Consider the following 24,789-nt stretch of genomic DNA (forward strand, 5'->3'; position numbering starts at 1 on the left):
TCAATTAACAGGACACGAATTTTTTGTAATATCACCAAATAGAGACACTTGTGACAAGTCAATGTTTTTTCGTTTCCGCGGTTTCTTTTCCATATTTAAAACACGAACACAACCCAAAAATCCATCTAAAAATGATATTATGACGCATGAGATGTTTACTCTAAATTCTGCGTAAAACTAACCTGTTGTTTCCAAACTTCTTGTTTTAATGCCTTTGGGAACACCACCTAGATACAGAGGATCCTTTGTATTCGTGTCCGTCTTTCTACCTTTCTTCATTATGTTTAAACTGCTTCTGCCATCGACAGTCAAAGTCATCAGATTCTTCGTTTTGTAAAGCTAAATATAAATAAGTAAACCAACTGAGGCACATTTTGTGTCATGGTAAACGGTATGGTGTGCTTTGAGGTATTATTACGAATAGGATCTGTTTATTAGTACTATTATCAATATAACAACTGGCTATTTATCTCTTCTCTCAGATGAAAGCATTCAGAAACGGTTTCACTTCTTGGTCAGAAATGTTACCAACCTTTATATGATGCCAGTGTCCGTCACAGAGAGCGTTGGTAGTGCTCGGTACGTGTACTACCGTTTCCTGACCTGCACCATTATCCACTGTGAATTTAACCGTGCCATTGGAGAATTGAAGTGTTAAATATTCCAGAACACCAACTGATAATAAAACAGCAGTTTTTGTCCGCGGTCGCACTTCTAACTCAATATTGAACGATGAACCAACCTGAAAAGTTGTATTGCGTTACCACTGATTTACATGTTTTGCTGGAAAAACTATATTATTATTGGCATCACTTCTTCGCCCAACTCTGGTTTTTGTGATGCTTATTTTAATTAAACTATAATCAAGGATATTATTTCAGTGCTATTTATCCACTCTATATGTAATATTTCAATACCAGATATTTTCGAATATCATCCTAATGCTGCACACTAAGTCAGTGCACATAAAACTACTTTTTCGAATATTTTCAGGGCTTTTTAACTCAATTAGTACAGAGAGTACAGTGGCAAGAATGGGAGAAAACAGTAATCTATTAAATACATGAACATTAAAACGTGGTTGTTTAGATGTAAAATGTATTGAAAACATTCAATTCATGGAATCAAAAGACAAATTGGATGCAAAGACAATCGTGATGCACTTGACATAAGGACGTAATAAGCGCAAGCATTAAAGTTGCCATTTTAGCATGACCATTTGACAGAGAATAATTTTTTACTTTTGCATCTCTGTCTATAAGTGAGTGGATCAATATAATATTAATTCCGTAACATCCAAGTGGCAGCATAATGGTTTAACCATGGCTCGATATGTTTCATAATTTTATTTCCTAATTGCTTCGTTAGCTTATCTACGCAATATTCGGCACACCTGAATAATTGCTTCTCCAATCTTCCCCGTCACTTAACATCATAATAGAGGTAGAATGAATCTAGCTTTGTTTAGTCAGTGTCCTATTATCAGCTGAGGATGACTTACAACGATGTTTGCATATAAAAGAAACTGGTCCTGTACATGGTAGCTTTGCATACGTCAAAAAAAAGCAGAAGTATTCCGCTTTTCAATCTCAACAATATACATCACTCCTTAAGCGTATTTCGCTTGCTTCGAGAATATTGGAAATAAATCAGCCGGTCTCCGAGGACCATGTAACAGCCTAAAATTATATCTAGGCATCAGCCTTTATTCTCAGTGGCGGTTAGATCAATGCTGAGCTAGGTGGTCAGAATTTGATAGTTCAATATTTTACACATTATCTACCAATCACAACAATACTTGTTCATGCTGCATACTCAACCGGCATATTATACACCAATAACTCATGTATTATTAGTCGCAGTGTAGTACTTCAAGTTTATTTCATGGCAGTGGAATGAATCTGCTTCAGCATCATAAAATAATGCTTAATTGTAATTTATATTACGATGGCTCATCTAGATCACATACCTTCAAGTTTTTGTTTAATACAGCGTAGCCACCATTTTCTCCAAAATATAGTCCTTCTTCAGTGTAGTGACTGCATGGCACTGTACCAATCTCTACTGGTGGCACATCAAACTTCATTTCGTTAAGCTTGAAATCTCTCAAACATCCACCAAAAACTGATTTAGCACCCTTCAATCATCACAATAATTTGTAATAATTGTCACTGACCAACAAGATCATTCCAACGAAACTAAAATGAAATTTTACTGCTCCCCACCACTGTTTAAGTCAATCAAGAAGTATACCTGTAGTATTCTGGATGCAAACGGCACAAGATCTGTTGGGAGTCCCCCAATATAGATTGGTGGTTGAGTATCAACTGTATCGGTTCCAGGAGGAGATTGTCCATTTGCTTCCATTACGTTGTCAATATATAATGTTCCCGCAAGTCCTTCACGTTCCGCTCTTATACTGTGCCATTCATAGTCCATTACACTTCTATTTGATTTTAGAACAGCCTCAACACAATAAAGTTGGAACAAGACTTATTGCTCAGTAAAAAGTAAATTAAAATTTAAAGAACAGATAATGAAATGAGAATATTCATTACTTGTCCTGATCCAGAATTGTAAGCAAAATGAACAATGCCATTCACGAGATATAAGGCTAAGTAATCAGTATGTCTGTTATTCGTCGTGAACATAATTATTCCATTTGATGCTGTGGCTCGCAACTGTATCGAGAAGAGACTGCTGTGAATTTATACTGGTTTTTAAAAACATTAAAGTTAGAGACAGTACGTTTGAAAAATCATTATATCCACAGACAGAAATCTTTAACAGTCAGTTCTGAATCAGCTCACAGTTTTACGTCACTTATCTTAAATAATTATTTTCAAACAATTGATATTTGGACTGTGTTAGAGCGTATTTAACTTACTTTTTATCAAACGAAGAAGGTGGCTTATCAAATTCAAGACGTGATGAAGGAGATAAACCAAATCGAGTACCGCTGGAATTAGGTCTATTGCCATACGATCTTTTCAAAAGTGCACATTCGTCTGATTTGCGAACAATTCCTCTCAGTGTTGTAAGGGAAGGTGTGTCCGATGATATTCTCTAAAAATGAATCAATATTTAGAGAGCTAACCAAAAATGCCCATTAGTTTACCTGAATGATGAATCCTTTGTTCAACATTATGAACTTATGTTTAAAGAATACATTTCAACTAACATTTTCTGCAGTGAATTCATTATCAGTTTCTGTCACAACTGGTTGCATGCTGTTTGTCGCAGGTATGGAGACATTCATAGGTTGATTTCTTGTTGCTTGTCCAGAAGACATATCTGTTGTTGAAATGTCTTCCAGAAAAGAACAGTCTGTTAGACCCACTTCGTTAGTTGATGCCTGCAATAATGTCATTATAAAAAAAAAATGTGTAATAGAATCTTAAGTCCCTTCTGGAAGATGGAATTAAATGGTACCGTTTTTTTCATTATTTTTTTATAAATTGACAATTGTGTATTTCGTATCCACAAAAAACTTACCTCAGCAAAATCGAGCAATTGACCATTGTATGTTGCATCACCGATGCATCCTTCGAAATATAGGTTAGAATCGAGTGACTGACCAAACTGCACAATGATCGGTACACCAACCACCTGTAAGAAATAAAACAAGTATGATTCAAAGCATGCCACTGCTCTACCAATAATAACGAGCAGTAATACAATTCGATATGTTAAGAAGGCATTAGATAGAACCACCTCATTATCTGCAACACTCCTACGAATTTCATTTGAATAAAGATCATCCAAATCTAGTCGTATAGTTTCTGGTTTCACTATAGATGCGAGGTAGTGCCAATGACCATCAGCGATTGATCTGAATTCGATTTGAGCAACATCTTTGTTATCAGATCCGTACTCAGCCAAAATAAATCCATTTAGGTAACGCAGTTGCAACAAGACTTCCTGAACATTATAATTTTAGCTTCCACCCAAATAGTGTGAAATGATCATCTTGTTCCCCATCATTTGCATTCTTGACTCAGAATTTAAGCTTCAACTTCTCAACAGTCCTAAAGTTATTCATACTGACTGCTAAATCACTTAGCAAACAGAAATCACCTCAAATGAAATATCTGCTATTAAAACACGCATTTGATGCGTTACATCGGATTTAGTTCTTGTTGCTTTCAGAAATTTTTGAAAAACCAACTTGTTCATCGGAAATAACTGATGCAAGAATACCAGATGATCGTTTTGTTTTAAATCGAAATGTTAATTCGAGATAATCTTCTTTAACATTAAAACCACTGAAAGTAGCGATTGAACGTTCGGATACCATTGACACAACGCGTACATTTCGAGCACTGCATCCCAACTGCACGCCTCTAGCAGTTCTCGATTTACTCAAATCCATTAAACGATTGTCCAACTTCACCTGTTCTATACATCCGTTCATTGATACAACTGCTGTGCGTCTGTAAGGATAGCTGTATGCAGGTGTTAACTGCTTATGATAAACCCAGTTACATCTTGTTCACCATGCTAACACAAAATCATAAAGCTGGAACTTAGTAGATATCGTTCACCTATACAGCAGATTGTTACAGAGAAGTAATGACAACGCAAATAGAGTTCAAGTGTGGGAAGATCTTACGATGTTGTCGTTACAATAGCGAGAAAAGGTAAACGCTGCCGACTAAGATACATCCGTCGAAGGGTTACAGATGAGACAATCAGACTTACAGACGGTAACTTCTGGGTGGAAAAGGTTATCTAGAACTGAAATGAAATCCTAGGATGTTTTAGCTCTTTCAATAAGGTCGGAAATAATATGGTCAAGAATAAAACTCGAGCAACTAAAATGACTCTGAGAGCATTCTTTGAAACAACAGATCATCGTTCACACTGCATTTCCATTTTCAGAATGATGGCTGCAAAAAAAAAATGAACTAACGTCGAAACATCGGATGGTACACCGCCTAAATAAAAAACATCAGATAGGCTAAGTTCGAACATTGTGCCAGGTGAGTCGCCTTCCGAAACATCACTATCATCTACTTGCATACGAGCATGACGTTCTAACCGGTGAACATACAAACAATGAGGTTTGCCGTCGTTATAATTATTACCAGTACTTGTCAATCTTGCAACTCCCGAACCAAAATCAAATGAGAGCTTCACTCTACCATCTTGTAGCTCAAGAGACAGAAAACCACGCTAAAAAAAAAAAAAAAAAAAATCAAAATATGGATGAACAAAAGTATGTGGAATTTTCAGCAAAAGAAATGAAACATTATTATTTGAGAATGATGACAGAAGCGACTGCATAATGCGTACTTCCTTTCCAAGGTATATAAATAGTCCATCAGGTGAATATGTCTGAAAAGTCAAGGAGAAAATTGTTTGCTTTCGTGGATTCCAAATACCCAGCTTATAAACAGCGTATCCATCTCCATTAAAGCTTAGTGCTGCAAAACATTCCATAACTTGTGTGTTTTTTTAGGCCAGATCGTATACAGAAGAAACCTACCCTGAATATTTGCAATGTTCTGGAAAGATTAATATTGGAAAGGTCTTCAAGAAAGATCAATAATCAGCAAATGTCATCTTTCTAAAAACTCTCTGGTCAATCAAGTTTTAAATGAAAGAAGCAAGTGCTCAAAATTTATACTGAAGATTTATGTTTGATTCTGCATATTTTATGACAGCAAGAATGAAGCGAATAATGACGAACCAATTTCATTGGTCAACGAAGTGGCAAAAATTTTTTTCATTGCACCTTTCACATTGTAATTACCTCCTTTTTTGGCATTCCACAGACCAACTGTTTCACCGTGAATGCGTAAATCTTCGATATCACCAGTGAATTCACGATTATGTATTTCCGGCGAAATCTATAAATCTTTCCCGATTAACAGAAAAAATAAAACTATCTCATATGATTCGGCATTCGATTATAATATTAACAGATCCCTTACATTGACACCGGGAACAACACCGCCGATAAATAAGCGACTTTTCTTTTGATGGAGATTGAGGACCGATTTGAAGCCACCTATAGTTCTTGCTTTTTCCTCCTCGTAATTTACTGAACTTGGTGACGATAATCGAAGTTTAATTGTTTTTCCAACACGTTCTACAGCCACCTTTCGCCAATTGCCATCAGTGACAAAGCTAGAAAATGGATAAGATATTGAAGCTATAGCTAATTAAATATTTAAGTATTCAGATTTCATTATACCCACATCAGATTGGATTGATATTTGATTTTCAGTGTTATTATGATCTTCCCTTAGTTATTCATAAATGAAAAAGGAAAAAAGAAGAAACACATCAGCTTATTTCCAAATTTCTTTTATTAATGTTGTTTATGAGTTGTCCTTTAGAAAGTGAGAAAACTTACGAGTCCGAGATCAGTTGTGTGGGCGTCTCACCAAGATTAACAACTATCCGCAAATGGCCTCTCACTACTTCAACAGCAATGTAATCATCGGTTGGTACAGCACGCGTTCCAGCAACGCCAAGTTCATTACCAAAGAATAATATTAGACCTAAAAAAAAGTATATACTTTATTTTTAATCTTCCTTTACCACTATTTCTGAAACTACTTGTCTACAATGAACTGTCAAAATAAAAGCCAGTGATACCACTAGTGTTCGTAGTTCTGAAGAAAAAGTCTATGTCAGTGTATGCAGCAAAACGCGTTATTCGTGGAGGTAATGGTAACTCCAAAATGCTTCCTTTTTCGAAATGTGCACCCAAGTTGATCTGTAATTTAATAATTTTAACTTATCTATTGCTTCAGGGAAATATATCATTGACATTTCATAAAGTTAATTCAACATGTTAGAATAAACAAACCCTGTTGGCTAAATCTCGCGAAAGAGCGATCTTTTCTTTTAACAAATTTAGCTTTTCACGACAATGTTCTATTGTTGCCGAAATATTTAAAGCTGCATGCTGCTGCATTTTTAGCTCTTCCATGATCGGTGAACTTTCATTTACCAGCTTAAATTAAGCTTAATTTATATGCTACGTCTAACTATCTCCATCATCTGGATCCAAACCAACGTAATGTGATAATAATGATTTACCTTCAAAATTTGCTCTCTAGCAGTATCCACATTATTAGCAGAAAGAGAAATTGACTCAACCAGCTTCTTGCTACGACTAACCATTTCTTCCAAATTAGGCTTGAAGCGATCAAATAAGAAAATGGTACTGTCAGTTCTTGTTCTTGCCTCTTCCGAAGCAGTTAGTGAATGCTCCAGTTTTGCATTCTGGAAAATCAATCGTTTGTTGATTCAACTATCCCGATAAAATGCATCTAATAAGAAAAAATAAACGTAATATTTCTGGATATTCATCCTTCTTATTGCTATTCTTTCCATTACTTTACACAAAAACATACCACTTCTAAATCATCGAACTTAGGATGAAGGCTATCTAAAATCCTTTTCTGGTTCTCAATGAAGAATTGTAATTCCAATGCTTTTCCGAGGAAAATATCTTTCAGGCCACCTACATTGTTTACACTTGACTGCTTTAGATCAACAGCAGAACGTAGCAAATCAGCCGACTGTTCACGGAATGTTCTTGCTGATGCTGCCTGCATATTAAATTTTGAAATTCTATAAAATCTCAGAAATAATGATAAAAAAAAAAAAAAAAAATAATGTAACTTCGATTTTTAACACAACACAAATATAAAATGTGCAAAAGATCTCGTCATAGATATCTAACAATTACCACTCCTTCTTCATGGAACCTTCTAGCTTGCTCTGCATTTAAAGATGTATGATTTGCAACATCTCGTGCTTTTTTCAAATGTTCTATCAATTCTTTGTATCCATTAGCGGCTGCTACTGCATTCTTTGCTTCGGTTCGCGTTCTACCAAACAAAGAAGACAAAAATAATGCTTCACTTTCTAGTTCTTTCGATTTGCCTCTGTATTCATTCTGCAACAGCGATGTAAATTACACTGATACCTTACACCTTATTGCTTGAAATAGCTTTTGAAAAAATAATTTATTTTAGAAAGTACTGCTTTCATAATCGCCTATATTTGATTAATAGAAAAGACTTGACTAAATCTATAAAATCTTGATAAATGATTCAATAACCTTATTAATGTTACGTATCCATCTATGACGATATCTGCCATTCGTAATATTTAGCTGACCAAAGACAACTTGAACTTCGCTTATTACTTCACGGAGCGTTTTGTTCAAATTACTTAATGATTCTATGGAGATTTCCGAAGTTTCTTTAAGACTGTTTATAAATGCATGAGTTTCTCTGATTCTTACTCCACCTGCTTTCACGCCAGCTTGCACCGAATTTATATGACGTATATTTGAATTGTTCACTTGCTGGAATACAGTAATATATGACAATGAAAACGAAAGGAGTACAGAAAGAAGAAATTTTCAAAGCATAGATTTAGAGAGAGACAAGCAAACTGTACCTCACCTGAAGAGTGTTTTCAACTGAATTGGCCGCTCGATAAAGAAAAGAATGGTAGTCCGTAATGTTATTCATGAGTCTGTCCATTTGATTTCTTACAGTAAAGTACTTCGTATACATCACATTGTCTTTATTCTTTAGCTGTCTTATACGACTCAGTAATTTTTGCGTCTCATCTTCTGCATCTTTCATTCGTTTCCTAGCATCTTCACTAAATTTTTTCAAAACGAAATATGTAATCATGCAATGCACTACGCCATTTGGCGATAATGAGAACAGATAACAAAACAGTAATAGAGTGCAACGACAAGATATGCCAATGCTGAGGGAAAAATAAGCTGGAAAATGGATAAATTACATGTAATTTAATGAACAGGATTACAAAGTATTTCGGAAAAACCAACTCGTTCGCGCTATCACGAATTTTTTGTAAAAGCGAATTTGAATTCATCAACCATTTCTGATTGTAAACAGCACCGGAATCTTTGCCAAGTGAGAAGACTAGATTTTTTAAGGAATCAACAACTGATGCAGCTGATTCAACACGATTAAATACACCTGAGAGAAACTGCAATGCAATGAAGACATATTACATCTCATATATTCACAAAAAAAGAGGAAGCAGTCACATTTTAAGTGTCTATAGATAATGAAATCATTTTTCGAAATACAAAAGTTCCACTAAGATCAAAAGTAAACAATTGTTGAATGTATTCTTAAGCAAAAAAAATAAAAACTGAGGTCAGCCTGTTAATGATAACTGAACATCTCGTAGTACTTTTCTTTGACGAACTTTTCTTGGGAGATCACTGCCAATTTAACTTTAAATATGTAATCTTTCTCAGTAGAGTTATTCGTTCTGCGTATAAGCCCTCTAGCATATCTATCTCGTTTGAATACATTTTTCTGAACTCATCAATAATCGACATATTCAAATAACGTCTTCTATCCAATTTCCAATCCAATAGTGTTATTAAATTTCTTTTCTCCAAAATTTTTTGTTGCAAATAGGAAGAAAGTTTCTAAGAGTTGTGTTGTTTCATTTAATACTTTTAATGGCTTACGATATTAGTTCTGTTGATGATACCATTCAAGGTACTACCCATAGTACTAAGTGTATCCAAGGATCGATTAGCACGAACAATTACACTGACAACGTTAGAAGTTGTATCCAATATACCGCTGCTGCTCAAACTTTTAATATCCACATCAGATGATGAGTTCATATGATTTACAACTATCGGCTATAAATGGTACATATGTTACAGGTGCTATTCTTTTCATCAATACTTTAACATTTTGGCTTTTTGGCTTGAACGCAATTTTCTCATCAATTTTAATTTATATTTATATGCTTAGGGAAACCAATTTCTGAAATCATGATAATAAAAGGATAGAGCACTTTACATACTTTCAAATCGTTAATTTTCTTATGAATGCGTTTAAGACGGGCACCCGTGAGAGCAGTTGTTGAAATATTGTTGACTGTTTCATTAACAAGAGCAACAGCATCGGTTAATTTATCCAGATCATGCGTCACTGAGTGAACACATTCATCACATACTAAAATGATGAATTTACTTGTGATCTTTAAAAAAAAATCACAAAGACTTCAGTAACGCCAGCTAAGTCCACTTCAGGCACAATACCATAAGATATATTTCATCTTTCCTTTATTTCTTCACAATCCTCTTTGAAAGCAATAAATGAAACAACTTACATCGGCATCCAAGATTTGGTATTCGCACGTAGTGCAAAGCGCACTGATCGCATCGAGGTCCGGTAGCACCCTCTTGACAGTGGCATTGCCCTGTATTAACATCACACACTGTCCCCATCGATAAATCTGCTTCACAATCACATTCTAAAATTTTTATCATTAAAAACCATCAATAGAACCTGCAGTTCATCATTACTGCTAACAATTGATTTAACATAAGTCACATTTCAGAAAACAATTTAAATATAAACTTTTATCATTTAAACTACCATCAAGCAAAAAATCCACACAAATAATTTAATAGAGAAAAATTAAAAGAAAAATTTAGCTTCATCCATTGAGAAAATCAGATTTCCACTCAGAGAATACAGAAATTAGAAATAAAACGTCAAAATTGAAACAAACTGGAGCATCCGGTAGGTCCGTAATTCCAGTAGCCATACTCACAGATTTCGCACATCTGTCCAGCAGCCCCAGGCATACAGGAACATTGTCCCGTCTCAGCATCGCACTGAGGACTTGATGATGCCAAGGCGCAGTTGCACATTTCACAACCATGGCAGCGTATGAAACCCCATGCATTCGTCTAATGAAGCCGATTTTTTTTAACACAGTAATTTATGAATAGTTAAGAAAAACCACTCGCTATGTTTTGAAATACTTAAAGTTATTAGTTAAACAAAAAAAGTGAAATTTACCACACAGCGATCACACTTTTCTCCTTCTACATTCGCTAAGCACTCACATTTTCCAGATCTGCTGTCACATAATGAACTACCGCATTGATTACATGCACAATCTACAAAGCTTTGCGAAAGAAAATTTCAAAAAAGGACTCATTATTCATTTTTTTTTTTTTTGTCATTTTCAACCAAATAATGTAGAGATCTGAGAGAAATGAGTAAATACTGATGGAGAAAAAAAATAAAGCAGCATAAAATTGAAAATTTCAAGATTTTCTTCTCCAATTTAATTTTATGTTGAATGGAAGAAAAAAGTGTAAAATAATGTGACATCTCACTTGTACAGTTTTTAGCTTCCACAGCGTCGCCATAGAACCATGGTTTGCAATGTTCGCAATGTGCACCATCAGTATTATTTAAACAAAGATAGCAATCGCCAGTTATTGGATGACAAGACCCGTCAACTTCAAGATTATTATTATTATTGCAGTTGCATTTATGACAAGAACCATCAATTGCAGTAGGCTGGCCATAATAGCCAATATCGCATCGCTCGCAATAATCAGAAGTATATCCTTCCTTACAGAAACATGATTCCAGCAGTCCTGTTTCACTGACCTTCAAACGACAAAAATGTAAAACAGTGCCTATTTCTCTTGAAAAAACAAACAAAAACAAAATAGCAGGAATAATGGAAACAATAAACAACATTAACCTGACAACTTGTTGCAAAGTTGTTCGAATTAGTAGCATATGGACAGGCACATGGCATACATGAATAAGGTCCACCTTTGGTGGCATCACCATAAAATCCCACCCGACAAAATTCACAGTGGTCGCCAAAAGTATCGTGCTCACAATTGAAACAAATTCCAGTAGACGGATCGCAACTTCCAGAGTGACCATTACAATTGCAGGAAACACAAGAACCAAGATACCGACCATTGTTGACGCGATAGTAACCAGGAGAACATTGCTAAATGATTATAGCAACTTGGCGAATATTACAAAAGATTTTTAGAAACTTCTTTCGAAAGAGAAACAGAGCACATAAATCCTGAGAACAATCCAAGCAGAAATTTCGGGCATTCGTTATAATTCAAAATCGATATTTCAAGCAGAAATAAGTTTTAGTACCTGACAAGAAAGTCCAGTATAAGGCAGTGGACACTGGCATATTTCGACAGAAGAAGCTGTGTAACTGTCACTAGTGGTCTGATCATCTTTAGCTATTTCAAGTTGCAATTCACTAATTGACGCTAATTCGCAATTTGTATAGTAACAAGCCTTAATCCTAAGTTCATCTAAGCCGTGCAATACCATCATCAGAGTATCACGAGTCGTTGGTTCCCCTGTGGATTCCATGAAATTTTCCTAAATTAATATTCATCTCATCATTACGATTAGCTCGTATTGAAAACATAGGAAATTGTATGATTTATAGAATGATAAGAAAACAAACAAAAGAGCGCTTTGCACAAATATTAGATATTTGGGATACAAAGCTTACGGGCAAAAGTATGATATCAACATTAAATGGTATTCGTGGATTAACTGGTTGTTCTCGTGCCCAAAAATCCAAAACTGTGTTATTCCCAACCAACTGAACATCAGGTGCGGAATTCATTTTGGTTTCACCATCTCGTGGATTCGATAATACCACGAAGGATAGCTGAAAATATAAACAATATGCTTCCCAAAATGCCAAAAAAAAAAATTTTAATTGACATCGAAATTTCCAGAAAAATATTACTTGTAAACCATAAGAAGTGGTGTAGTCGTGGCCCGATCGTATTGGGGCCAGAAAATAAACATCATCTTTAGCGTCAATTTTCGCTTCATATACTACCTTACCATGCGTATGTAGTACAGATTCATTTGGATATATTTTCCAAGCCTCCTCATCAAAATTAACCTTAACGAAATCAAAAATTATTGAAACAAAAACTTTTTGAATCAAATTATTAAATATATTATGCACAGTAACGTGAAGAAATATTACAAAAGTAATGGGAAGAAATGAAGATCGGCAGCGATCGGTAGCACCAAAGCAGAAACACTCTGAACAGCCATCAGAGTTTGATGCACGTAAATCGAAAGTACCAGGACGACAAATATCGCAATTCTCACCAATTACATTTTTCTGGAACAACGCAGTTGTTAGGTATATCAATTAAATAACTTAGTGAATCTGTATGGACATTACAACAAAATATATATAGCGTGAAAGACCTACCTTACATTTACAAGCAGCACTGGTTGACTCACAAATTTCTTCGGTGGTACCCTCTATTTCGCATGCACATTCGTAACAATGTGGAAAACCATAGAAACCTGGCAAACATTTGTCACATTTTCTGCCACCAACATTGACTTTGCAGCTGTAACATGCTTTTCCTTTATCATGATCTAGTTCAGCTCATGCATATTTTGAAATTATTCTAATACTCGTTTTCAAAGCTGTAAAATAAACTATCGAAGAGTGATAATGGGGCTAATCGAAGGATAACATACAGACATTGCCCACTGTCTGGATCGCATTGAAGCTGCCGAGCTTCTGAGCCATTTTGTTGACAACCACATAACTGACAACCAATTAGAGGATCATAACCGAAGGCATAGGGTACGCAGCTGTCGCAGTGTTTACCCTCTACATGTGGTGGACAGAAACACTGACCAGTATTCTCATCGCATAAGTGATTATCTGGACATTTGCACTCTAAAATCGAGTACTTCCAGACAAAAATTTTAATCTAAACAAAGATCAAAAGAAAGGAAACAACGAACTAATGCAATCTGGGAAATTATAATAGCCAGGTGCGCAACGATCACATCGACGTCCTATTATGTTCGAGCGGCAAGAACATTCGCCACCATATTCTTCGCACGTGAAACTTGTACTACCTTGAGAATTACATTCACATGGAAGTGCTGCCATATTGTGCTCAGAAGTTAAGGAGAACACTTTCTGACGACAGTATTCACTTACGTTTGACGGACTGCAACGATGAAATTATCATCTAACATTGAATTCTTGTAATCTTTAGGAATTGTCTTCATAAGTTCTAAAACTAACAAAACTAGCTGGATTTATAACTCTCTTCCAAAAAAAAAAAAAACTAATTTTGAAGATATTGTTTCCGTGAAATACTTCCAGCTTCACGTTTGGGTGCATAAAAAAAAGGATCAATGCGAGCAATACTTACTCATTTTTGAAGTTATTGAAACTGCATTCCTGTATATATTGAACGGAGATATCGATAGGCAATGGGATCAACAATGTATCGCTGTATGAATGAAATGGCAGGGATGTTATCGAGTCCTACATAACTTTATATATATATATATTTTTAAATGTATTATATATGTAAAGAAAGTGGAAAAAAAAAAAAAACAAGTGTCATAATTTCACTTTGTTCTGCATCATCAAGTGAGAATTTTAGCAATCTCTAGAAACAGCTAAACTATTTACATCCAGAATAACATGCCCATTTAAAAAACATATAACAGAAACAATAATTTTCGGGACATAAATAAATAAAACTTGGAAAACTTACAATAAACAGTGGTCCTTTTTGGTTTTCATTAAAATAAAATGACGCAGTATATTTATCATCAACGAAAAACTGTATTACATCCCGCCGTTCCTTGTCTCGAATTACTGCTCGGCAACCAATAACACTTGGACAATAGGAAAATGATATCTCTGCTGAAAATGACAAGATATTTCACATGAAATTTACTGTACTGTGATATATTCAATTACATTTTTGAAGAACACATGTTATTTTCAATTAAATTCAAAAGAAATACAAGATAGCTAAAGAAGACATAGGATTCTGAAATAAAAACTAGGAAAATAAAGTATACCGTGATGAAGATGTCCATTTTGGAGCGTAACATCAACAGTTAGCAACGTGTTGTCAGGATTGAAGTACTGTACAATGAAAACATAATCGCCATGAGATGGTACTACTCCAGACACTTCTACTGTACCCTATAAGGATGAAAGAATGAAGAAACTGTAAGTTTGAAAGCAAACAACATACGTTTCATTCCCAACACTGCATCAAACGTATCATACCATATTTCCATCCAGCGCTATAACTTGAACTTCTTTCGGATTTGCAATAATAAATGGCAACTTTTCACCAATGATTGAATTGTTAGCATTTATTTGTGACTCAGCTTCATTCAACATACCATTTGCTACAAAAGGGAACCACTGAGTTACACAATGTCCATTTTTACGGATACATACAGGAACCTATAATATGTTAAGTGAAATATGGTAATTCAATGCTTCAAAAACTTCAAAGAGTTTTTTATAGTGCTCAAAAGATGTAAGGTGATGTTGAGAAGTTATATGCTAACTTGTTGAAGGTAGGTGATATCCCAATCTTCCATCTTAATAAGATTAACTGCAGCTAAACTAAATTTATGTTTTGGTCCAACAATTAATGTAATTTCCACATCTCCACCATCTTTCAAATGCATTAATGCAATGCCTTCATCAGATGATACAATATCGCGACAAAATGTCCTGAAATATTTATTTATCAAATCATCATCACCTATGGTTTGCATCAACCAACAAATGATCACTATTTGTAACAATGATAAAAAAAATTCAAAAAAAAAAAAGCTGGTCTAATCACAAGGAGATAAAAAAACCTTCTCTGTTCTTAAGCATCAAAAACCTTTTCGGTATAATCTGAAATCAAAGAGTATGAATCAAAGCTGGAGCGAGTGGTATGCTTCTTTTCAGGATATTTTGATAGAAAGCTGGGCAAAACCAACTTTGGAATGGAAGAAAAGCAATGAGAATGGGACTACGGATAATTCTTAAAATCACTACGGTGCTCTTAAGTTATTAAAATAATAAAAACTATGTTAATGAAGTTCAAAAAAAACTGACGAATAAGGACAGTGTTTAAAGATAATGTTCTTCTTCATCAGAAGCTGATCGTACTGCCTCATTTCTAAACCTAATGAAATTGCTGAGTCTGCATTGTAGTATTCCATCAAGAGAATATAATAATTATTTTCTGGTACCTGGAAAATTTATGGAGTAGATAGTCAACTTAATAAAAGGATTAAATCTATTAAAATATGAAATTTTATTAGAACCTTCAAAGATATGCGAATTTTACGACTTTCGTTGTTAGTTTGCACAAACGCTGCTTCATTAGTACTCGTAAATAAGTTCTCTATCAGTATCTGCAAGTTACTTTAGTTGTAAGGAATGTCAAATATATTTGGAGAAGTTGCTTAGGAGAAAACAATACTAATACTAATAAACATTAATACTAATAAGAAAACAATATTAATACTAATAATTAATACAATATTAGTACTTGGGGTCAGGAGACGAAATATTTTATCAGACTGACGATGGTTACATATGTGTTGTTAATGATTTTACTCGACCTTCTCAACTCGTTGTGTGCTGCTATCATTTTGTTCTTCTGTGATAAGTCCATATTCAATGATATTTGCTCGTGACATAGTCGGGAGTGGTGGATACAACAATTCTAGGCACGTTGTGTTCTGAGAACCAGTTACTTGACAAGGTTCAAAAATGCGCTCCTTCAACACTGTTCCTTCATAATATTCTGAGGGTAGCAGTACGATGTAGTCCTAAAATTTGTTCTATAAACATATCTTCTTCTGCAAATTTCCATATTCAGTAAGAAACAGGACTAAATTCATACGGTAGCATCGGTAAATACTATCAATAATGTATTCAATAATATAATAATATCTTGTTACCAAAAAAAGTCGTTGTTTTGTTGAAATCTTAATGCGCCATTTTCCAGGACTTAAGATGAATGGCTGCTGGGGATTGACGGCTATGGTTGTTGGTTCAGACGTTGATGGAAGATTCAATCTGGTTTTTTGCTCCACATCTTCAATAAAAATGATGCAAGAAGAATGTTATTACTTCAGGTAAGTAAATGGTGTTAACTTTATCAGGTAAGTAAATGGTGTTCTGGTAGAAACCAACCTTGAGTATGCGTGAAAAGAGGCATGATCGCAATTCTGGTATCAATTTGAACATCTGTTGGATTAATATAGTGGAACAAAAGACGATAAAGACTGGCTTTGCTAATTGCAACATCCAATAAAATGTCTTCTTGGATCGGTGAGAATACCGCATATCCTCTCCATGAGTAATTTGGGAATTTGTTTTTATCGGTGGTAAAACGCACGGCATTCTGTTCCATTGATATGCCATCTTCCGCTTCATACTAGAATGAATTACTTGTAGTTTGATAGGAGCGATTTCCACACTGTCAAAGTTCGCCTGATACATGTCTCTCATGTACAGCTTGAGAATAAGTTGCTGATTGCTGGACCAGACTGAAGAGTGTAACTAGCAACATCATAGGCCACTTTTTAAGTATTACTAATAATTACCCAGCAAGAAAAGTAACTCTGAAGGACAGTAATAATTTTAATCTAAAAAAACAAACTATAGAAATCCTCACTTTATTGTGCCACAGCGTTGGAAAATAATGATTTTCGATTGGCCTGTCACACTTCTGTCCAGTAATCCGAGGTCTGCAGCGACACTTCCCTGTTTGCATATCGCAGCCAATCCCCAGCGCACCACCAATATCGCAATTACAAGCTGGAAATTATATAAACATCCAAAAAATAAATGTAAACACGTTGATAACATTTTTTTCAGTTGTTAACAATAATTTCCTCAAACTACTATCAATTAAAGCTGAAATAATATGATACAGAGTACAACACCAAACATCTACCTTGACATCCAAACTGATTATGCACTTCTAGTTGAAAAAAACCGTCAGCACATTTATCACATCGACGACCAACAACATGCCTTTTACAATTGCATTGTCCCACCTCAATACTGCATTCATTCAGTCCCGAAAGTGTACCAGCCAAATTGCAATCACACTGTACACAGCCATCTTCGTGGTGATATTGCAAATCCCAGTAGGTCGGTTTGCACCGATCACATATACGACCCGTTACATGTGTTTTGCAGGTACACAATTCGCCCGGTTCAACCTTATCACAACCAGCGAAACCCGCTACTACGCCTTTCGGATTACAGTTACATTCTGCAACATTTAGCAGCACGACAACAATTGGAAAAAGAAAAATACATCTGAAAATGATAAAATAACAAGTTGTTTTCTTTCCTTTCATATTAAAAAATAAGCTGTTGTACAGAATGCATATATATACCTTCACAAATTGGGAAATTGTAGAAATTTGTTTTACACTGATCACACCTTTCACCTTGAAAATTCTTTTTACAATAACACTGAAAGCAATTTTCTTAACCTTAATAATATATAATAAAACAAGCGCATAAATGGACGTAAAATCGTTTCAACATAGTTCGTTTGGCCATCAAAACATTGAAACTTTATGCAAAAGCTGACATACTTGGCCATTATTATCACAAGTCATTCCTTTAGAACCAATAGCCATACACGAACAGGGTTTGCAGTTCGGAAAATCATAATATCCGGCAGCACAACGATCACAATTTTTGCTGGTAAAATTTGCATAACACGGACAATCACCATTTTTTCGATCACACTTTGCTGATTTCGAGCCATGTTTATTGCAGCCGCATTCTTAAATACCAAAAGTTCACCAAACGTCGAACTGACTTCAAAAATCAACGCAAAATGGCATTATAAAATTCCAGAAAAATAAAAATACACCTCTGCAGAACGGATAGCCATAAAAGTATAGACTGCACTCATCACATCGAGAACCAGAGAATCCAGGTTTACATAGGCAAGCGCCAGTCACTTTGTCACAAATACTGTCCTCTGTACCGATTGTATCACAGTCACAATCTGAAGTGATTTACCTTAGCGCATAAGAGTTTACTGGTAATATTTTCAGATACCAAAAAACTTACATTTACACTGAGAATGACCGAAGTATCCATCAGCGCAACTATCGCACGTAAGTCCAGCGAAATTGGTTTTGCACATACACTGTGCTGTGCTTTCATTACAATTATTGTGCAGTGAACCGAGTTCATCGCAATTGCAAGCTGACATTTCAAAAAAAAACAATAATTGTCTTCAGTAATCACACAGACAAAAACAAGGAATTATTTTAAATTTGAAGAACTAGTACAGTTATCAAGGATTTTCCTGATTAAATAACAACTTACAAATACATCCGGCTGAGAGATTCGTATAACCCGGTGCACATACCTGGCAAAACTCTCCTCCGTAATTACTTCTACATGGGCAACGCCCATTGACAGGCTGAAAATTTTGTGTTTTTTTAAAAAACTGTCAATGGATACAAAATCGAGTAAAGTGAATCTTTCACTAAAGCATTTCAAATTAAATGCAGAAAATTAAGGATGTGAAATTCTTACTAAACCGAACTTCATTCATTAACACATAATTTATTTTATGTCTGTTGAAGTGCTAATGTTATAGTAGTTAGTAGTAAATAAATTCAAATAGAGAAGTAGAGAGCAGTACCAGACAAATATCATCCAAAGTGCCATTTATAGAGCAATCGCAAGGTTTACAATTTGGAGGCGAGTAGTGACCAGGTGCGCATCTATCACAATTTACTCCGGTAAATTGAGGCTTACAAACGCAACGAGCTGTTTCGTCCTCACAATTTCCTGTGTGTTTTGCGGGATCGCATACACATGCTGAAATGTAGTAGCAGACTCTTTGATTTTTCAATAAACTTTTCTATGAAGGTGAAAGAAAAGAATTTCAAGACCACACGGAATAAAAACTGTTGTTGAGCCAATGTTTCCGGATAATTACGACCATCAAGTACGAAAGGTTGGCCTTCATAAAACTCAAACTATACTCTATTCAAACTATCCGTATAGAACCATTTTAATGGCTCACTATGGGCTTTCATGCTACTATTGATAAGGTCAAGGTAGGTAGAACTGCAGTTTACGGTCAAAAAATACACTAGACTTCAAAGAATTATTATGTCTCCTCCCTCAAGTAATAATACTTGATTTCCGAAAGATGTTAATGCAACCCATGTCTTCAGAAAACACATCAGTTATACTTCGTAAGATCAATAAGGCATTTGATGACATTTTTGTATATATAAAATATGTTAGAAAACATATATATATGTCAAAGGCATATAAAATATGTTAGCAGTTTTAAGCAAGTTATTTTCAAGTTTTACATCAACAATCCGCATATTTAAAGGTCAAGAGGCAAGATATATTATGAGTATCAAATGATCTTTCGGAAACTTCATTTAACTTCCAACAGTAAGGAGTGGCATATTTTATCATCCAACAACAAAACTGCCCAACTGAGCTGAACTAGCGTTAGAACTAATAATAACATACAACTGAAATGGAGGAACAAAAGTTCGCTAGAGGAAATAAACGATGGAAAAAAGGTGTTTTAGTGCTCGTTGAAAAATTCAACAATTTTTCAACGAGCACTAAAAGGTAAACACGAGTTTCTGTCTAATTAGTTTTTCTTCGATAACACCAACAGAGGTCGAAATATCTTCAAAGGTATGAAGACCTTTAAAATGCATGTGACATGTACGTGAGTGCGCGTGAGAGAAATATGAGGTTAAAAAAAAGAGAAGACTAGCTCAATAGACCTGAATTTGCCATGAATATTCGAAGTGTGTTATATCTCAAACAATAAGAGAATCTTATGGTTCATCAAACAATTTTTTTAAACCGCAAACAATTTAAAAAAAAAACAAACAAACAAGACTTACGTTGACATACATCTGTTTCATTCCACCATTTTGTTTTTGGCCGATAGTATCCAAAGATACATTTGTTACAATTTATGCCTTCTGTATTGTCCTGCACTTCGTTTGAAAAATTTTTTTTTTAAACTAATTAATCTATTAACAGAATTGCAAAGTAGTATATAGAAAATCGAACAAAAAAAAAAAAAGAAAAAGAAAAAAAATGAAATAACAAACTCTGCAGTTTAAACAACGACCACCACCATCGTAGTTTCCATGAATATCTAAGCTTGAGTGCATTCTATCAAGTTCTTTTTCATAAACGCATTCCTCGCTATGCCCATGACAATTACACGCTATAGTTTTTGAAATCATAATAAAATCCTGTGATTATTATCTAATGCTGAAATCAATAGCTTAGGAATTCTGCGCTCAAGACTAGATACAAATCATTTATAGATCTAAAATGAGTAGAGAATTATTTTTAGTTTTCATGCAGCTGGAGTCAATGGTGTCACTATCACACTTTTGGCCAAACTCTAGCAATGAAAAAGTTTGAAAGAATTACGTTCGCACACAAATTCGGCACCCTCTTTGCTTCGTTGCCACATTTTCTGTTCAAATCCTGGGCAGCAAAATTCACAATGATCTCCACAAGTATTATGTTCACATCTGCAAATAAATAACATGAACAGCAAATATCTCCAATATTCTTTTTCTTATTTTAAAATATCGCTTGAAATAAGAGTCAGGAAGAAGAAATTTTTTAGTTTTCAAATATGATTTTTCTTCCCAAAAAATTGTTCCTTTTTTGTTTTGTCCACATAGAAATGAAAGATTAGTGTTTGTAAATTTTTGTTCAGTAATATTTCGAGTCCAAAAATAACGAAAAAATTGAATTCAAAAAAAGATATGACCTGCAAAGGAGTATATTAGAACGTCGAATGTCCAGAATATCACACGTGTCCGCATGTCCATTACAAACACATCGACCTCCCATAAAGATTTCTTTAATTGCATAGAAATACTGCAATGTGTCTCAAGTCGTCAAAATTCTCCGTCTTCTACAGAAGTGATTGACTCGCTTCTATTTATTTCTCAAAATTCACACAAACGGCTCATTCCGCCATTTTATCTTCCCCTTATGTTGATCTTTTCCCGAAATTAAAGTTGGTTCGAAGCCTATCCCAGACTTTTATACTAGAAGTTCAAGATTTCTATTAATATATCAAATAAGCCATTATTTGATCATCCGTTCCTTTAATAAAGCTTTATTTAGAAAGAAACAGATTAACCCGTCTTGTGACAGTGGGATCTCGTCGGTTGACATCCATAAGATGCCCATGTAGCGTTTTGGTACGTAGAAGCCGAAGCCGTACGTTTGTTGCACGAGTGAAGTTTTGAAGGATTTCAGAATGACTAAAGTTGTGTTTTCCTGGGCGGTTCTCAAGCAAATTTATCATTATCTAGAAAGATTTTCATACTTTGCATTCTCTCCTATAGACATTCACAGTATTCTTACTTTTTTAGAGAAGAGAATTTACCGCTGATTTTGTCAAACCAAATATTAATAAAATGCAGAGATTTGAATCATGAGATATTTCTAGTTAGGCTCTCATAAATTTTACCTCTGCATTCTCCATGGGGTGAATTCCAGAAAATTCGTGAGTGCATATAACAGAATCATCTTCTAATATTGGTTGGAGTGTGTGACGTCCGAATAACTGAAATCAAAATTTTTGGAATTTCGTTCGAAGATTTTCAATTACGAGATTAGTTTATAATGTATTTAAAAAACATAATATGAGGAAATACCGATCATTACATGATGGAAACTAGACTAACGCGATCGCATTCAGCAGGTGTTTCAGCAAAATATTGCCAGGGCATATAACTTTTCCCCCCATCAATAGATCTTTCTAACACCCATGATCCTGGTCGAGGACTATTTGCCATTTGGATCCATACATAAGCCACATGAAATTCCTAGAAAATTATTCACATGTAAAATATATTAGTTTAACTTTTTTCCCATCGAATTCCGATAATTGGTTATTGGAAATGCCACAAGACATATCGAACTCAAATCTTTCCTACTATAAGTTACTAACAAGTCTGCTGTGCAGATTCAATCCAGAAAACCCACTTTCCTTTTTCAGTATTTTTGATATTTTTTAAGCAGTTTATCAACAGTGCTTACTTGTTCCAGATTAATACTAATGTTAACTTGGTTATACTGTATTCCGCGGCTTAATGGTGGACTTTGCCACCAACTTGCTCTGCCATCAACCATATTTCTTGCTGGATGTGCAAATGAACTGTTCGATTGACAAAAATCGCATATCTGCCCGCCCTGCAAAAAAAAGAAAAAGTGCGATGAGTTGAGTCCAATTTTAAAAAGAGAATGAATATCAATATGGCATCAGTGGATACTAGTTACTGTAGAAACTGGTAGCGCAAGAAGTAATAGTTTCAAAGCCTTCATTATTCTGCTTAATTTAAAGCTGATTAAAACTGTGGATATGGAACATCTAAAAATTCAAAAACTTTTCTAAAAATTTTTTTATTTCCTTGGGAGGGAAATCTTACCTGAACAAACGACTGTTTTTCCATTTTAAGTTCAGCAAAGACGGAAACGCCATCTTCACCGGTACTGTACGAATATTGATTTAAAGGAGTATATTGACTTGATCCTGAAGGATAAGCTTCAATAAAAATTTTATAGTTAAGATTAATAATCTAGTCATCTTTACTTACTTATTCCAACCATATTCCCTATTATACTGCTTTCTCAGCCTTAACATTATCTATTTATGCATAAAGGGATGTAAGTAAATTAAAATTTACCGGCTATTTGACAAAAGATTTCTTTCATCGGCTGTCCGTTAAGCTCACCACATGTCGAGGACGCTTCAATCTTCCTATCAAGTGCCAGATTAGTATACGGTGGTACCAATACCTGTCCACAAGTGAAACTCGTTTTTGCTGCTACAATAAGCAGAAGTACAGGTAACATCGCCAATTTTCCTATAACTTTACTGAATTTTTACAAATTATTTTTAAATTACAATAAAAATTTCATTTATTACATGCAAAAATCTTATTCCATAAAGTTCAATAAAAGCAGAATCTTCTGAAACTTTTACCTATATATCTAAGCACATAAAAAACTACAGATAAGCTTCATGATTTTTATTGGATTAGCGACAACCAGTACTGCGAATGACTTTATGAGTAATCTTGGTAGGGATATTGCATATCGTTTAGTAAGCCATCAAAAGATGTATTGGATGCAATTGTCAGAGGACGCGACAATGAAAAGAAAGATAAAACATATTTCTAGAAAAAATCAAATCTAAAAAGGTCTGATAAGAAATGAATTGTGCTTTTGAAAATTCAAATTGAAGGAAATCCTGATGCAAATATTTCGCTGAATTCAGTGAGAACTTAATGTAGCACAACATTTTTATTTTTTACATGCAAATAGCTTACTTTTTCCCCATTTATAAGGCAATAGGGTAATAATATCTATATGCACAAAGATATTTTTGACGTTGTGCCCGAATTTTTGTTCTGGGTGGAGAAAACGCAAAAGTTGAGAAAACTTTGTAATAAGTTTTAATGGAATTAGTTTCTACATGCAAAAGTGCAAAGATCAGTCTTCGTCTAACATTAATCGATTTCCAACGCCATCAGTCTATGTGAATTATCACTATTACGATTCAATTTTTCAAGAATGGCGGTATTTTTGCCTCTTGAAACAAAGATACGGTTTATCAAAGAGTTTCCGTTAGGAGACCCTCAGGAAATTCTTATATTCTTGATTGTTTTTTTTTTTTTTTTACTAGATCGCTCACATCCATCTCCTCTATTAAATATACCCATTAAAAACAAAAACCGTTTTAATACTTGCATTACAATCCACACATAGATACCATAGTTTCAACTTATAACTTGAGGCTGAAATAACTTGTTATTTGATGGTGTGTAGAAGTTTCCTGCCGTTATTCTATGTATATGCATATGACCCAGAATACACACGGAAAAGCGAACATCGGTCCTTCATAAAATGTTCGATGAATATAATTTCAATTAGTCTTATGAATAATAATAAACATTCATTGATTCCCCATGACACTGGTTAATTATTTACATACAAAGATAAACAAAAGTATGGTTTAATGTGCAATTTCTGAGGATTAATGAGTTAGTTAAAAAGAGGAGAAAAATTCACTAAGAAGGA

The 24,789-nt window shown here is 34.6% G+C and overlaps 1 protein-coding gene across 5 annotated transcripts; it reads right to left on the bottom strand.

The window, feature by feature from the left end:
* On the bottom strand, positions 1–23,562 carry Bma-epi-1 (Uncharacterized protein; the record flags this gene model as incomplete). 5 transcript variants are annotated; one of them, XM_001899136.2, is made up of 66 exons in its annotated part: positions 1–125; positions 183–339; positions 533–742; positions 1,970–2,137; positions 2,254–2,466; positions 2,559–2,700; positions 2,888–3,066; positions 3,182–3,355; positions 3,496–3,609; positions 3,715–3,921; positions 4,169–4,433; positions 4,913–5,175; positions 5,296–5,426; positions 5,693–5,852; positions 5,937–6,132; positions 6,362–6,509; positions 6,607–6,727; positions 6,821–6,967; positions 7,054–7,239; positions 7,371–7,568; positions 7,709–7,918; positions 8,084–8,332; positions 8,433–8,637; positions 8,831–8,994; positions 9,491–9,670; positions 9,838–9,989; positions 10,147–10,290; positions 10,552–10,732; positions 10,845–10,945; positions 11,168–11,447; positions 11,545–11,805; positions 11,967–12,203; positions 12,340–12,501; positions 12,583–12,744; positions 12,832–12,972; positions 13,066–13,210; positions 13,344–13,548; positions 13,617–13,828; positions 14,036–14,151; positions 14,387–14,538; positions 14,700–14,826; positions 14,914–15,096; positions 15,204–15,372; positions 15,748–15,884; positions 15,960–16,049; positions 16,260–16,469; positions 16,602–16,738; positions 16,837–17,080; positions 17,321–17,463; positions 17,603–17,926; positions 18,054–18,132; positions 18,258–18,451; positions 18,542–18,679; positions 18,745–18,882; positions 19,006–19,102; positions 19,328–19,506; positions 20,571–20,661; positions 20,784–20,902; positions 21,115–21,218; positions 21,464–21,573; positions 21,842–22,012; positions 22,175–22,270; positions 22,392–22,532; positions 22,747–22,899; positions 23,136–23,239; positions 23,394–23,562. In XM_001899136.2, the coding sequence occupies 66 exons, from the start codon at positions 23,560–23,562 to the stop codon at positions 1–3; spliced, it is 11,010 nt and encodes a 3,669-aa protein (XP_001899171.2). The 5 variants fall into 5 exon arrangements, with proteins under 5 accessions (XP_001899171.2, XP_042929774.1, XP_042929775.1 ...); XM_043073841.1 differs by lacking the exons at positions 1–125; positions 183–339; positions 533–742 and adding an exon at positions 1,650–1,679; XM_043073842.1 differs by lacking the exons at positions 1–125; positions 183–339; positions 533–742; ... (16 more) ...; positions 7,371–7,568; positions 7,709–7,918 and having other exon boundaries at positions 8,326–8,332; positions 8,428–8,637.
* Positions 23,563–24,789: the final 1,227 nt, after the last annotated feature.

The sequence above is a fragment of the Brugia malayi genome (assembly GCF_000002995.4).
Source record: "Brugia malayi strain FR3 genome assembly, contig: Bm_v4_ChrX_scaffold_001, whole genome shotgun sequence".
Classification (NCBI taxonomy): Eukaryota; Metazoa; Nematoda; class Chromadorea; order Rhabditida; family Onchocercidae; genus Brugia; species Brugia malayi.